Source organism: Suncus etruscus, chromosome 2 (genome assembly GCF_024139225.1).
Source record: "Suncus etruscus isolate mSunEtr1 chromosome 2, mSunEtr1.pri.cur, whole genome shotgun sequence".
Classification (NCBI taxonomy): domain Eukaryota; kingdom Metazoa; phylum Chordata; class Mammalia; order Eulipotyphla; family Soricidae; genus Suncus; species Suncus etruscus.
The window spans coordinates 136,592,023-136,607,209 of NC_064849.1; the positions used below are offsets into that span (position 1 = coordinate 136,592,023).

At 42.7% G+C, this 15,187-nt stretch overlaps 2 protein-coding genes across 2 annotated transcripts in view; both read left to right on the forward strand.

Moving 5' to 3' along the window:
- CMYA5 (cardiomyopathy associated 5) overlaps window positions 1-15,187 on the forward strand; it is a 707,985-nt gene that overhangs the window by 471,507 nt on the left and 221,291 nt on the right. The gene's annotated exons all lie outside the window — the stretch shown is intronic.
- The window catches only part of THBS4 (thrombospondin 4), a 58,969-nt gene that overhangs the window by 39,130 nt on the left and 4,652 nt on the right, over window positions 1-15,187 (forward strand). Inside the window, exons 12-17 of the mRNA XM_049766050.1 lie at window positions 90-197; window positions 503-662; window positions 8,188-8,306; window positions 9,188-9,240; window positions 12,390-12,583; window positions 14,552-14,730. Coding sequence (XP_049622007.1) covers window positions 90-197; window positions 503-662; window positions 8,188-8,306; window positions 9,188-9,240; window positions 12,390-12,583; window positions 14,552-14,730 — 813 coding nt within the window. The remainder of the gene's footprint in view (window positions 1-89; window positions 198-502; window positions 663-8,187; window positions 8,307-9,187; window positions 9,241-12,389; window positions 12,584-14,551; window positions 14,731-15,187) is intronic.

The following is a 15,187-nucleotide window of genomic DNA, read 5'->3' on the forward strand; positions in this document are numbered from 1 at the left end:
ATATCTTTCCATTCTGGTTGTCTATTAGTCCTCAAGAACGATAGAGAAATGAAGGAAGACATAGCTCTACATTTTCTTTTCTCCTTTAGGACAACTGTAAGTATGTGCCAAATTCTGGCCAGGAGGATGCAGATGGAGATGGCATTGGAGATGCTTGCGATGAGGATGCAGATGGAGATGGGATCCTGAATGAGCAGGTACCTGTGGATGGGAATGCTGGGGGTATGGAGAACAGGGGCATGAGGAAGGGAGTTAGGAGAAAAATGGTAAAAGCCCTGAAGTCGATAATGTCTATTTATCATCGCAAATATTTGTTTCCATGCCTACATTGCCATAGCACTGCATACTTTTTAAAGATTCTCTGATGTTCAAAATAGAAAGCTGACAAAGTTGGACTCCCTGAGTTCTGATACCTCGTGATGGGGGCGGGGGGCTGGGTTGGCCAACACCCTCCACAGTAGAGTCCCAGTCTGTGCAAATATTTGCTCTTCTGATCCTCTAGGACAACTGTGTACTGACTCACAATGTGGACCAAAGGAACAGTGACAAAGATATCTTTGGGGATGCCTGTGATAACTGTCGCACCATCCTCAATAATGACCAGAGGGACACTGATGGGGATGGGAAAGGCGACGCCTGTGATGATGACATGGATGGAGATGGTAACTTTGCTTTGCTTTGGTTTTTACTGAAAACTCATTTTTCCAAGAGTGCTTGTCCTCTGTGAGGAGTAGGTATAGACCCTTCCTGCCCCAGTAGGTTCTGGGTTGCTATCTGGGATTCACCTATTTCCATAAAAAGTGATGACAGCCTATTGCCCTATTTAATAACCCTAGTGTGCTTCTGATCTTCTACATCATTGCCGGAAATATTATCAGAATCTTTTTCATCTGGGTTTTTGTACGACCAGCATGTGTCCTCTAGATAATCACTTTCCCCTGTATTTTCAGAAGAGACCTAGTAGTGGGAAATTGAATGACAGGGCCTTAAGCGGGGTCACAGACATAGCCTCTAAGTTATGCTTTCCTGCAGAAAACTGGACATTGAGCAGGAAATGGAGAGATTCTGTCTCTTGTACAAAGGCCTGTGGAGACAGGGTGTCTGCATTGCTTGACTCTGCAGCCACCAAAAGCACCTCACATTATAAACAGCACCTCCTGGAGCCTGGTTCCTGAGTCATGGAGCTTCAGAGCATTTAAGGGAGAACTTTTTATTTCTGGATAGATTTCATAACGTATTTACTTGGGGGAGTGGGGTTATAAATCACACCCATTGTGCTCAGGGCTTATACCTGGTTCTATGCTCCAGGATCACTCCTGGCAGGATTTGAGGGATCATATGTGGTGCTGGGATTAGAATTAGGTTTAGATACATGTAAGACATGCATTTTGCCCCTCTACTATCTCTCCAGACCCAACTTCCAAAATTCATAAATAATTATGCACAAACTAGAAGCTAGATATGATAATTTCTTTTTTTTTTTTTTGTTTTTTTGGGCCACACCCGTGTGATGCTCAGGGGTTACTCCTGGCTATGTGCTCAGAAATCGCCCCTGGCTTGGGGGGGACCATATGGGACGCCGGGGGATCGAACCGCAGTCCTGATCCTTGGCTAGTGCTTACAAGGCAGACACCTTACGTCTAGCGCCACCTTCCCGGCCCTAGATATGATAATTTCTTTTTTTTTTTAATGCATAATTTTTTTTATTTAAACACCTTGATTACATACATGATTGTGTTTGGGTTTCAGTCATAAAAGGAACACCACCCATCACCAGTGCAACATTCCCATCACCCAAGTCCCAAATCTCCCTCCTCCCCACCCAACCCCCGCCTGTACCCTAAACAGGCTCTACATTTCCCTCATACATTCTCAATATTAGGACAGTTCAAAATGTAGTTATTTCTCTAACTAAACTCATCACTCTTTGTGGTGAGCTTCCTGAGGTGAGCTGGAACTTCCAGCTCTTTTCTCTTTTGTGTCTGAAAATTATTATTACAAGGGTGTCTTTCATTTTTCTTAAAACCCATAGATGAGTGAGACCATTCTGCGTTTTTCTCTCTCTCTCTGACTTATTTCACTCAGCATAAGAGATTCCATGTACATCCATGTATAGGAAAATTTCATGACTTCATCTCTCCTGACAGCTGCATAATATTCCATTGTGTATATATACCACAGTTTCTTTAGCCATTCGTCTGTTGAAGGGCATCTTGGTTGTTTCCAGAGTCTTGCTATGGTAAATAGAGCTGCAATGAATATAGGTGTAAGGAAGGGGTTTTTGTATTGTATTTTTGTGTTCCTAGGGTATATTCCTAGGAGTGGTATAGCTGGATCGTATGGGAGCTCGATTTCCAGTTTTTGGAGGAATCTCCATATCGCTTTCCATAAAGGTTGAACTAGACAGCATTCCCACCAGCAGTGGATAAGAGTTCCTTTCTCTCCACATGCCCGCCAACACTGTTTATTCTCATTCTTTGTGATGTGTGCCATTCTCTGGGGTGTGAGGTGGTATCTCATCGTTGTTTTGATTTGCATCTCCCTGATGATTAGTGATGTGGAACATTTTTTCATGTGTCTTTTGGCCATGCGTATTTCTTCTTTGTCAAAGTGTCTGTTCATTTCTTCTCCCCATTTTTTGATGGGGTTAGATGTTTTTTTCTTGTAAAGTTCTGTCAGTGCCTTGTATATTTTGGAGATTAGCCCCTTATCTGATGGGTATTGGGTGAATAGTTTCTCCCACTCAGTGGGTGGCTCTTGTATCCTGGGCACTATTTCCTTTGAGGTGCAGAAGCTTCTCAGCTTAATATATTCCCATCTGTTAATCTCTGCTTTCACTTGCTTGTAGAGTGCAGTTTCCTCCTTGAAGATGCCTGTAATGTCCTGGAGTGTTTTGCCTATGTGCTGTTCTATATATCTTATGGTTTTGGGGCTGATATCGAGGTCTTTAATCCATTTGGATTTTACCTTTGTACATGATGTTAGCTGGGGGTCTAAGTTTAATTTTTTGCAAGTGGCTATCCAATTGTGCCAACACCACTTGTTGAAGAGGCTTTCCCTGCTCCATTTAGGATTTCCTGCTCCTTTATCAAAAATTAGATGGTTGTATGTCTGGGGAACATTTTCTGAGTATTCAAGCCTATTCCACTGATCTGAGGACCTATCCTTATTCCAATACCATGCTGTTTTGATAACTGTTGCTTTGTAGTACAGTTTAAAGTTGGGAAAAGTAATTCCTCCCATATTCTTTTTCCCAATGATTGCTTTAGCTATTCGAGGGTGTTTATTGTTCCAAATGAATTTCAAGAGTGTCTGATCCACTTCTTTGAAGAATGTCATGGGTATCTTTAGAGGGATGGCATTAAATCTGTATAATGCCTTGGGGAGTATTGACATTTTGATGATGTTAATCCTGCCAATCCATGAGCAGGGTATGTGTTTCCATTTCCGTATGTCCTCTCTTATTTCTTGGAGCAGAGTTTTATAGTTTTCTTTGTATAGGTCCTTCACATATTTAGTCAAGTTGATTCCAAGATATTTGAGTTTGTGTGGTACTATTGTGAATGGGGTTGTTTTCTTAATGTCCATTTCATCCTTATTACTATTGGTATATAGAAAGGCCATTGATTTTTGTGTGTTAATTTTGTAGCCTGCCACCTTGCTATATGAGTCTATTGTTTCTAGAAGCTTTTTGATAGAGTCTTTAGGGTTTTCTAAGTAGAGTATCATGTCATCTGCAAACAGTGAGAGCTTGACTTCTTCCTTTCCTATCTGGATTCCCTTGATATCCTTTTCTTGCCTAATCGCTATAGCAAGTACTTCCAGTGCTATGTTGAATAGGAGTGGTGAGAGAGGACAGCCTTGTCTTGTGCCAGAATTTAGAGGGAAGGCTTTCAGTTTTTCTCCATTGAGGATAATATTTGCCACTGGCTTGTGGTAGATGGCCTTCACTATATTGAGAAAGGTTCCCTCCATTCCCATCTTGCTGAGAGTTTTGATCAAGAATGGGTGTTGGACCTTATCAAATGCTTTCTCTGCATCTATTGATATGATCATGTGGTTTTTATTTTTCTTGTTATTGATGTTGTGTATTATGTTGATAGATTTACGGATGTTAAACCAGCCTTGCATTCCTGGGATGAAACCTACTTGATCGTAGTGGATGATCTTCTTAACGAGGCATTGAATCCTATTTGCCAGGATTTTGTTGAGGATCTTTGCATCTGCATTCATCAGTGATATTGGTCTGTAATTTTCTTTTTTGGTAGCGTCTCTGTCTGGTTTAGGTATCAAGGTGATGTTGGCTTCATAAAAGCTATTTGGAAGTGTTTCTGTTTGTTCAATTTCATGAAAGAGTCTTGCCAAGATTGGCAGTAGTTCCTCTTGGAAAGTTTGATAGAATTCATTAGTGAATCCATCTGGACCTGGGCTTTTGTTTTTCGGCAGACATTTGATTACTGTTTTAATTTCATCAATGGTGATGGGGGTGTTTAGATATGCTACATCCTCTTCCTTCAACCGTGGAAGATTATAAGAGTCCAAGAATTTATCCATTTCTTCCAGGTTCTCATTTTTAGTGGCGTAGAGTTTTTCAAAGTAGTTTCTGATTACCCTTTGAATCTCTGTCATATCAGTAGTGATCTCTCCTTTTTCATTCCTGATACGAGTTATCAAGTTTCTCTCTCTCTCTTTCTTTGTTAGGTTTGCCAGTGGTCTATCAATCTTGTTTATTTTTTCAAAGAACCAACTTCTGCTTTCGTTGATCTTTCGGATTGTTTTTTGAGTTTCCACTTCGTTGATTTCTGCTCTCAACTTTGTTATTTCCTTCTGTCTTCCTATTCTTGGGTCCTTTTGTTGAGCATTTTCTAGTTCTATTAGCTGTGTCATTAAGCTACTCAGGTAAGCTCCTTCTTCCTTCCTGATGTGTGCTTGCAAAGCTATAAATTTTCCTCTCAGTACTGCTTTTGCTGTGTCCCATAAGTTCTGAGAGTTTGTGTCTTTATTGTCATTTGTTTCCAGGAACCTTTTTATTTCCTCCTTGATTTCATCTCGGACCCACTGGTTATTGAGCATGAGGCTGTTTAACTTCCAGGTGTTAAAGTGTTTCTTCTGAGTCCCTTTGGAGTTCACAAATAATTTCAGAGCCTTGTGGTCAGCGAAGGTAGTCTGCAAAATTTCTATCCTCTTGATCTTATGGAGGTATGTTTTATGTGCCAGCATGTAGTCTATCCTGGAGAATGTCCCATGTACATTGGAGAAGAATGTGTATCCAGGTTTCTGGGGATGGAGTGTCCTATATATATCCACTAGGCCTCTTTCTTCCATTTCTCTCCTCAGGTCTAGTATATTCTTGTTGGGTTTCAGTCTGGTTGACCTGTCCAATGTTGACAAAGCCGTGTTAAGGTCCCCCACAATTATTGTGTTGTTGTTGATATTATTTTTCAGATTTGTCAACAGTTGTATTAAATATTTTGCTGGCCCCTCATTCGGTGCATATATGTTTAGGAGAGTGAATTCTTCCTGCTCTACGTACCCCTTGATTAATATAAAATGTCCGTCTTTGTCCCTTACAACCTTCCTGAGTATAAAGTTTGCATTATCTGATATTAGTATGGCCACTCCAGCTTTTTTATGGGTGTTGTTTGCTTGGATAACTTTTCTCCAGCCTTTTATTTTGAGTCTATGTTTGTTCTGACTATTCAGGTGCGTTTCTTGTAGGCAGCAGAAGGTTGGATTGAGTTTTTTGATCCATTTAGCCACTCTGTGTCTCTTAACTGGTGCATTTAGTCCATTGACGTTGAGAGAAAGAATTGTCCTGGGATTTAACGCCATCTTTATTTCAAAATTTGGTGTGTCTTTTGGGTAGTCTTGTCTTAGATTAGGTCTTTCAGTTTTTCTCTTAAGACTGGTTTTGTGTCTGTGAAGTTTCTGAGCTGTTTTTTGTCTGTGAAACCATGTATTCTTCCATCAAATCGGAAAGTGAGTTTTGCTGGGTATAGTATTCTGGGTGAAGCATTCATTTCATTCAGTCTTGTCACAATATCCCACCACTGCTTTCTGGCATTGAGCGTTTCTGGTGACAGGTCTGCTGTAAATCTCAGGGAAGCTTGCTTGAACATGATTTCCCCTTTTGATCTTGCTGTTTTCAGAATTCTGTCTCTATCTGTGGGATTTGTCATTGTGACTAGGATGTGTCTTGGGGTGGTTTTTCTGGGATCTCTTTTGGTTGGTACTCTTCGGGCATGCAGGATTTGATCACATATATTCTTTAGCTCTGGAAGTTTCTCTTTAATGATGTTCTTGACCATTGATTCTTCCTGGAAATTTTCTTCCTGGGTCTCTGGGACTCCAATGATTCTTAAGTTGTTTCTGTTGATCTTATCATAGACTTCTATTTTCGTCTGTTCCCATTCTTTGACTAATTTTTCCATTGTCTGCTCATTTGCTTTAAGTTTTTTGTCCAATCTCTCCTGCTGTATGGAATTGTTATGTATCTCATCTTCCACAGCACCAAGTCTATTCTCAGCTTCTGATACCCTGTCCCAGAGCTTATCCATTTTGTCATTCACTTCGTTTACTGACTTTTTCAGTCCTGTTAGTTGACATGTTATTTCAGTTTGGAGTTTTGTCATTTCTGCCTTCATATTTTCTTGGTTCTTATTAGTGTTCTGTTCAACTCGATCCATGGTTTCTTGGAGTCTGTTGAGCACCTTCCATATTGCTAGTCTAAAGTCCTTATCGGAGAGGTTGATTAGTTGTTCAGTCATTATCTGGTCCTCAGAATTGTCATCTTCATTCTCTATGTCTGATGCTGGCCTGCGTTGTTTCCCCATTGTCACACTTGTATTGTGGGTTTTTCTACGTGTTGTGGTGGTATTCATTGTCTATATGATGTAGGCAGCACACTCCTCTGGCTCCTCCCTTTCTGGATGGGCTGACTTGCCTCTAAGGGAGGGGAGTCCTCCGTGGATGAAGCCTCACACTGGGTCAAATCTTAGGCCCGAGCATGCAACAGAGAAGACAGTCCAGAGAGAAATGTTTGCTTCTGTGATATAGCGCCATTCTTAGTGTGATTTTTCCTTCTTGTTGCAATGGAGTTCTTTCCTTAGAAAGAGTGCACGGCCGCGTAGCGAAGCGGAGCGGCCGTGCTCCTCTGAGCCTCTTTTTGCCCCACTCGCAAGAGTTTCACGCAAGAGGACAGTAGACAGACATAGACAGGTCACACTCACAGTCTTTCACAGCTGAGCCCCACTGGGCCGGTGTACTTTCGTGGATTTTCCCCGCCTGGTGTCACACACAGGGAGCCAGCTTTTGCAAAGGTCAGATATGATAATTTCTAAAAAATAATTTATCACATTGTATGACTGGAACTCAATTGTGAACAATATTGTAACTGTGTATCTTATGGTGATTCAATTTTTAAAACTTTTTTTAAAAAGCAAAGGTTAAATTCCCACCCAATTTCTCCCTAAAAGCAAAACAATATATTATTTGGGGTTAAATACTATTTATATATGTGTATGCAAGAAAAAACGTTATCACATCTCAGAGTCTTGAAGAAACCTTTTTGGAGACAAACACACATGTACACTGGCACACATAAACATTCACACATAGGCCAGCATGCATATTATGCCATTCCAAATTATTTGTACCTTCCCAAACTTAGCCTTACCTTCTAAGAGCCCTGTTGATTCCTTAACAATTTGTGCTAGTAACGGACTCAATGCAACAAACCAAGAAAACTCCCTGTGGTAGCATTTGCAATTTTTGATACTATAAGCAAGTTTTCCACCATAGTTCATTCAAGTATCAATACCACATGATTTCAGGGGGAAACTTGGGAGAGAGGGACTCAGGACCTGATTCTAATATACCATGTATTAATTCCTAGATTCCTGGCATGGGGCCTCCCATCTATAAACTCACCCTACGTAAATTTAATAACCTCCTCATTATAGTGACCATGATACCCTTTGACATCATGGGTAAATAGCACAGGTCATGGAATAATTCTGAATACCCCATCCTTTGGAGTCACCTCTAAATAGCTACTAAAAGTGGCCATCCCTCTTGGAAGTAGACAAGGCAGAAATTATTTACCATAACCTCTGCATAGGTAGGAAGTCAGGTGTCCCAGAAATATCCATAATGTTTGCTGACCCAGGAAGCATTCCATTTTTACAGGAATAAAAAATATCCTGGACAACTGTCAAAGGGTTCCAAATCATGACCAACAAGACAGGGATAGCGACGGCGTGGGAGATGCATGTGACAGCTGCCCTGATGTCAGCAACCCCAACCAGGTTAGTCATAAATGGATGTACATACTCTAGGCTGAGTTACCCTAAAACCAAAAATCACTGAAGACCTGACTCTAAGAACACACAGCAGAGCTCACTGGCCCAGCTCAGTGCTGTTGCCTCAGGCCTTTCAACGCAGGGATGGTGAAAAGTAGTGTGGACTGAGGCCAGGAAAAATTGAGAGGCAGATAGCCTGATTGCTTAGGTTCTGTGAACCAATCTCTTGGGTCCTTGAGCCTTTGTAAAGTTAGTAATTTGTTCTTCATGATGCTCCAAACAAAAGTTTTCTGCTAAAAAGAAACGTAACATGGAAATGTGCCCCTGAAAACTTCTATTTCTTTAGTCTCCGAAGCCCTACATATCCTCTGTGGACATTTCAGATTTAGTCAAATCAGCTACATGCTGAACTTCCCTTCTCACTCACCTTTTCTGTTTGGATCATTGAGTGTGAGATGTCATGTGTTTTCAAAGCCCTGAGAGAGCAGAACATTGCTGTCCTCTGTGACTCATTCCCAAACTCACACCTTTCCAAAATGCAGAAACCAAACACCCTCCTTGCTTCCCTACTCATGCCTGGCTCCCTTCCAGCTCATGCCAGGGGGTCACCACATCTCCACCTGCCACCATACTTCATAGCTCCCTCTTCCAGCTGACTCATCTGGTGTGTAGGCAGCCTCTCCATGTAGTTTGGTATTTTGGACAGCTTTTTTGAAAATTCAGTGTGGTGCCTACACCAATATGGTGTTGTCCTTTTGCAGTTGTGTACCATTCCAATTCCAAAGAAATGAATTCTCATCCAGTGATGATGGGCCAGACCTGTCTTCTCTGGAACATTCTGTGCACGGGACCAGAGAGAATAACAGCACCTTCTGTTCTCTTTGCAGTCTGATATAGATAACGATCTGGTTGGGGACTCCTGTGACACCAATCAGGACAGGTATGGCATGTTTCCCAGCTACATATGGCTAAATGGAAAAATCCAGAGAGATTTTTATCTTTCAGAGCTTTTTACTGCTATTATGCTTTGCAATTGCTCTCAGGAGACTGAGCTGCTGGCTGTACAATAGTTGGGTATAGTCACCACCCCTCTTTTGTAGGTGGGTAATGGTGGCAGAAGAGACCATAGGTATCTAGCAAGTGAGATTCTTTGGGAAGGAAATGTGAGATGCATAACTGTCTCTGCTTGAGGGCTCCTACCACCTCTGAGATTGGGGTCACACCTGGTGGTGCTCAAGGTACTATGTGGTACCAGGAATCAAACCCAGGCATCCTATCTGCAAAGCATGAACTCCAAATGTAGTATAGTGCCTCTGTCCTGCAAGTGAGTTTCTATTACATGAAAAGCAGAGGAGTTTTGGAAGTAGACTTCAGAGGGACAGCAGCTAAGACAAATTCCAGCTCCTTCATTTACATACCAGCTCACTTTATTAAGTTCCCTTACATCAAGTTGTCTCCACTTCCTCATCTGTAAAACAGACAATAGACATAAGTTCAATGGGCTTTCCATGAAGTCTAATTGAGTTTATATCTGAAAAAAAAAAGTATGTATTATGGTTTCCATGACAGATCATACTTCATAAAAAATATTTCTTCTACTATTACATTATTTTGGAAAGCTTTACCATCATCCCAAAATAGAAAGTTGTCAGTTCAAGGAAGGATTGCTGTTATTTCCATGTGCAGGAAATTTTCCATTCACTTCCCTTTATTCAGAGGGCATTGCTCAGTACAAATGAATCCAGTCAACCCAACTCACCCCACATAAATGAAGTCCCCATTAAGATGAAGAGCTGGCTCAGATGCTTTAAGAACATCAGCAGAAATGTAAATGTGAGCCAGAGAGATAGTGCAGAAATTATGGCACTTGTCTCCCACACAGCCAACCCCAAAAATTGTAGGCATGGGGTCAGAGCAATAGTACTGCAGGTAGGGCACTTGCCTTGCATACAGTCAACCTAGCTTCTATCCTTGGCATTCTGTATAGTCCCCTAATATCACCAGGAATGTTTCTGGAGTGCAGAAACAGAAGTCATCCCTGAGTATCACTAGGTATGGCAACAAAACAAACAAAAATGTAAGCATGTTCTAGCTAGCTGGTGAAAAACAGTATTTCACTTTTGTCACTCTCAAGTATGATTAGAGGCAGCGTGACAAGGAGCAAGGCTCAGGAGATGTACTGAACACAGTGGCCGTGTTCTGTTCTTGTGTCAGAGTTTGAGAGGGACTGCAAACACTGCCTGTGTGTTTATCTTTGAGTGTCAGGTGAGCCTGCTCTGTACCAAGCTTCCTTGAAGCTTTCATGACAGCCACTACCATGTTCCCTGCTGTGGGTCACCCTGCACTGATTAACAGCCATAGAAATTTCCAAAATAGTCTGTCCCACCAAGCCTCTATATTTGTTAGTCTAGAAATAAATGACTCATTCCAACCCATTTTCATTCCCACTACTTCAAACCTTATTTTGTTTTTGCACTAAAGTATTAAGGGTAAGAGAGCGTGGCTGCTAATGGAAATGGCTCCTGTTTTGATTTTTGTTTTTATATTATTTTTCCGTTGAATCACCATGAGATACAGTTGTTGCTGGCTGAGTTTCTCAGAATATTCCAACACCTATCTCTTCACTGGGTTCATTTTCTACCACCAATGACCCCAGTTTCCTCCCATTCACCTCCCCTAAGCCTATTTTTTGGCAGTTACTTTTCTTCTCTTTCTCCCCCCTTTTCCTTTTAGTCACCAAGAACTGCAATTCTGTTACTGAGAGGTAGCATGTATAGTACTTTATCTCCTTACAGTACCCAATTCTTGTTCAGAGGAATCACTTCCAACATTCCTTTTCATAGTTGTCTTCTCTCTGCCCTAACTGCACTCCTCCCACCTATGTGGCATACTTTCTACCAAAAACTGGTCCTCCTGGCCCTCATTTCTATTGTCTTTAAATTATTCTAGTATTATTCTCCATTGTGTGATGGGAAACACAGCCTCCTGCTATGCACATGGAAATCCCCTTGTTCAAACTAGGTTGGCATGTCTAAGTTGGCCTTTCCCTGCAACCACTGAGCTATACCCAGGGGGAAGCTAGGCCTGGTCTCTGCCTATCTCCCACTATCTAGCCCCAGCACAGGCCCTGGGCAGACCAGATAGGAGAAATCACTGCTGTTCCAGAGTTTCCCTGAGAGTCAGGAAACCCTCTCAGGGACTGAAAATATTCATCCTTAGGAGCACAGTGGCCTGAACAGCCAGGTAGAAGGGGCTGAAGAGATAGTACAGGGTAAGGTATTTCCCTTTCTTATAGCCCTCCCAGGTTTGAACTGCAACACCCCCAAATGGTATTCTGAATCACCAAGAGTGATTTTTGTGCACAGAGCCAGGAGTAATCTCTGTGCTCCTGGGTGTGGCCAATAAAACAAAAAGAAAAAAGAATAAAGTCAGGTAAACTGAGAATGAGAGTCCTGAGAAAGGCATGAGCCCAGCCTCAGCCCAGGACTGCTGCTCCCACTGGTGTTTTCCCCCATTGCAACCACATGAGTTTCTCCTCAGGCCTATCCACCAGAAGTTAGGAAGCTTAACAAGGAGCACCGTAAGGTTTCATGCAGACCAAACTCTTAGGAAGTGCTTTGTCCTATGTTCAATTACAATATGCAAAACTATAATCGTTCTGTCTTCACAGCAGCACTCTGGGAACTGGCCTCTGTGGTATCCCCATTTTACTGATGTGAACTTGAGTGGTCAAGGAACCTAGTGGCATGCCAGTGTATCCACATCTGAGTTGGACATGACATGCACCAGGCAGTCTGTCTCCACTGCCCCCCAACTCTGTTCCCTTTGATTCATTCAGAGCCACAGGTCACAACCCCAGATGACTTCAGCCTCTGACTAAAAATAAAAATGCAGAACTGGCTACATCTTCTTGAAAAGAAAATGATTTCCTGCTTTGCCACATTGAGAAAGAGGGGAAATAGTCTCTGGGATGTTCCCAGCAGCTGTGAGAGAAGAGGGGACCTGGCTCAGACCCAAAGCCAGATTCTCTCTCATTTCTCCCTCAGATCTGTGCTCAGGCACACAAACCACCTCTGCTTCCTCCTGCAGTGATGGAGATGGCCACCAGGACAGCACAGACAACTGCCCTAACGTCATCAACAGTGCTCAGCTGGACACAGACAAAGATGGCATTGGAGATGAGTGTGATGATGATGATGACAATGATGGCATCCCTGATCTGTTGCCCCCAGGACCTGACAACTGCCGGCTGGTCCCCAACCCAAGCCAGGAAGATAGCAACAGTAAGTAAATGCTACCTGGCTGTAGGTAACCCTGGGCCCCAACTCCATCACAGCACAGAATACCTCAGGTGAGGGGCCAGATAAGCTGCTTCCTGCTCTCTGGCTGTTCCACCTTCTTGATGCCTCAGGGACACAGTGAAAAAAGGGATAAATTTTTGGGCACAGCAGCATGTGGTTTTCTAGGGAATACTGATCTGTCTCCATTCTGATGAGCCTATGAAAAAAAAGTGGGATGTGAGGGTATGGCCATCCACTACTGTGCAAAAGTCACATTTTTCATTACCCTGTCAAGGGCCAGAGAAAGAACAGAGAGGGTAAGGCACTTGTTTTGCACATGGCTGACCCTGCTTTGATCCCTGATACTACATATGGTCCCTTAAGCACCACAACGAGTGATCCCTGAGTTCTGAGCCCAAAATAATTCCTAAGCAAAGTAAACCCTGGCCCCCCAAAACCCAAAAACTAAACAAATAAATCAATACCTTGTCACTGAACAGAACACTCAGGAGCCTTATTCAACCTAAGGAGTATTAGCAAGTATCAAAGTATCAGCAAGTCTCAAAGCTCTTCAGGAGACAGTCACCTCTGGCCTTTTCTTTATTTCTGTTGGGGATTGAACCCAGGTCTCTATCTCCCAGCTTTGTTCACTTATTACTGCTGATTACTTTGACTTTTAACCCATAAGAGTCCAGAAAGTACTGCCATTTGCTTATTGAAGGCTGGGTTTATGTTCCACCCATCGGTGAGCCTCACTGCAGGGGATCAAGAAACTTTTTCTGGAACCAGAGCAAGTATAGCAGATAAGGCACTTACCTTGCATGTGGCTTTATCAAAGGGCCACATCAGAAGTGATCCCTGAGCAGAATCAGGACTATGCATTAAGTCTCACAGGATATGCCCCAAACATAATAATTAATTGATTATAAATTAAAATAGGACATTTTGGGGGCTGGAGAGATAACACAGTGGTAGGGCCGTTGCCTTGCATGCAGCCTACCTGGGACAGACCGAGGTTCAATTCCCAGCATCCCATATGGTCCCCTAAGCCTGCCAAGAGTGATTTCTGAAGATAGTATCACAGTCCAGCCTTTTTGAAAAAGAATATGACCATTCCTTAAAAAAATTAGAAATTGAGATCCCATGTGATCCAGCAATATCACTCCCAGTAACACAAAAACACCATACACAAATGACCTCTGCACTCCTAAGTTTATCGCAGCACTAGTTACAATAGCCAGAATCTGGAAACAGAATCTGGCCAGGTGGAATTATCAAAACTTAGACCATTAAGAGTTCTTTTATGATAATTGTATCTCACAATGGTATTAATAAAGCCATTGTCTGAGCATTTACTGAGCTGGTGTTAGTGAACTTTTCCTTGTATTATTTGAGCTCATTGATTTTGGTGTATGCAACTTTCCTATAAGATTTTCTGTGATCATACTGGGCTACCTATACTATAAAAGTTGGGGGTATTGCATGGCTATATATGTGGCTATGTGGTCCAGGAGCTATAGAGCTGAAACAATTTGTTTTTTTGGCAGTTTCATGAAGTTAAGTGGTAGATCTGGGTCATTTCTATGTCAGAGGGCATTGAGTGTGGCTGTATATACTGCCAAGGTTTCAAGCAGAAAGGAGAATCTGCCTGCCCCCATACCTAAAAAGATTCAGTAGCATTGTGTTCTTTTTGAGAGCTGGGTCTTTTCTCTGCTGGCATGATGGCAGGTGTAGTGTCAAACAGTGGTTTACAGGGGACTCCCAAAAAACTCTGAGTGTACTCTGAAGTCTGGCCAAGTTGCCCCTCAGGAGGATGCTGGGTAAATCTTAGAGCCAGCCCAGATGTGGCTGATTCCTGGACTTGATTCCCAAAGCTTGGTGGGTGACATCCATAGCTTAGGATGGAGTTGGACAGTCCCATACACACAGCTCCCTTTCACTCTAATCATCATGGCCTCCTACCTCCCCCAGGTGACGGAGTGGGAGACATCTGTGAGTCTGACTTTGACCAGGACCAGGTCATTGATCGCATTGACGTCTGCCCTGAGAATGCTGAGGTCACGCTTACCGACTTCCGGGCTTACCAGACCGTGGTCCTGGACCCAGAGGGGGATGCCCAGATTGATCCCAACTGGGTGGTCCTAAACCAGGTGAGTTTCACACCACTGTATGTCAGTATAAACCATGAGTTGAGGAGGTAAGGGGCAGGTGGAAGGCTGCCTGCCAGCACCTCCCAGATACCCTGAGACAGAACAGGCCCCTCAGCCCCAAATTCCAGGTTATGAAGCCTCAAAGCTTTCACCCTGACTCATAGTAGCATGGCAGAGAAGTGGCTGGAAGTGGGACCTGGATTGTCTCACCTGAAAATCTGCTTATAGCTTCTCCAGTAGTGTCATTTGTGTATTCCTCTTTATGCGATTAAGGCAGGCAGGACCAAAGACCAAAGGCCAGCAAGACATATTCATCCAGGGCCAGAGTGATAGCACAGTTGGAAGGTCATTTCCCTTGCACATGGTTGACCTGAATTTGATCCCCAGTTTCCCATATGGTCCCCTGAGCCTATCTGGAGTATTTCTGACCACAGAGCCAAGTGTAACCCCAGAACAC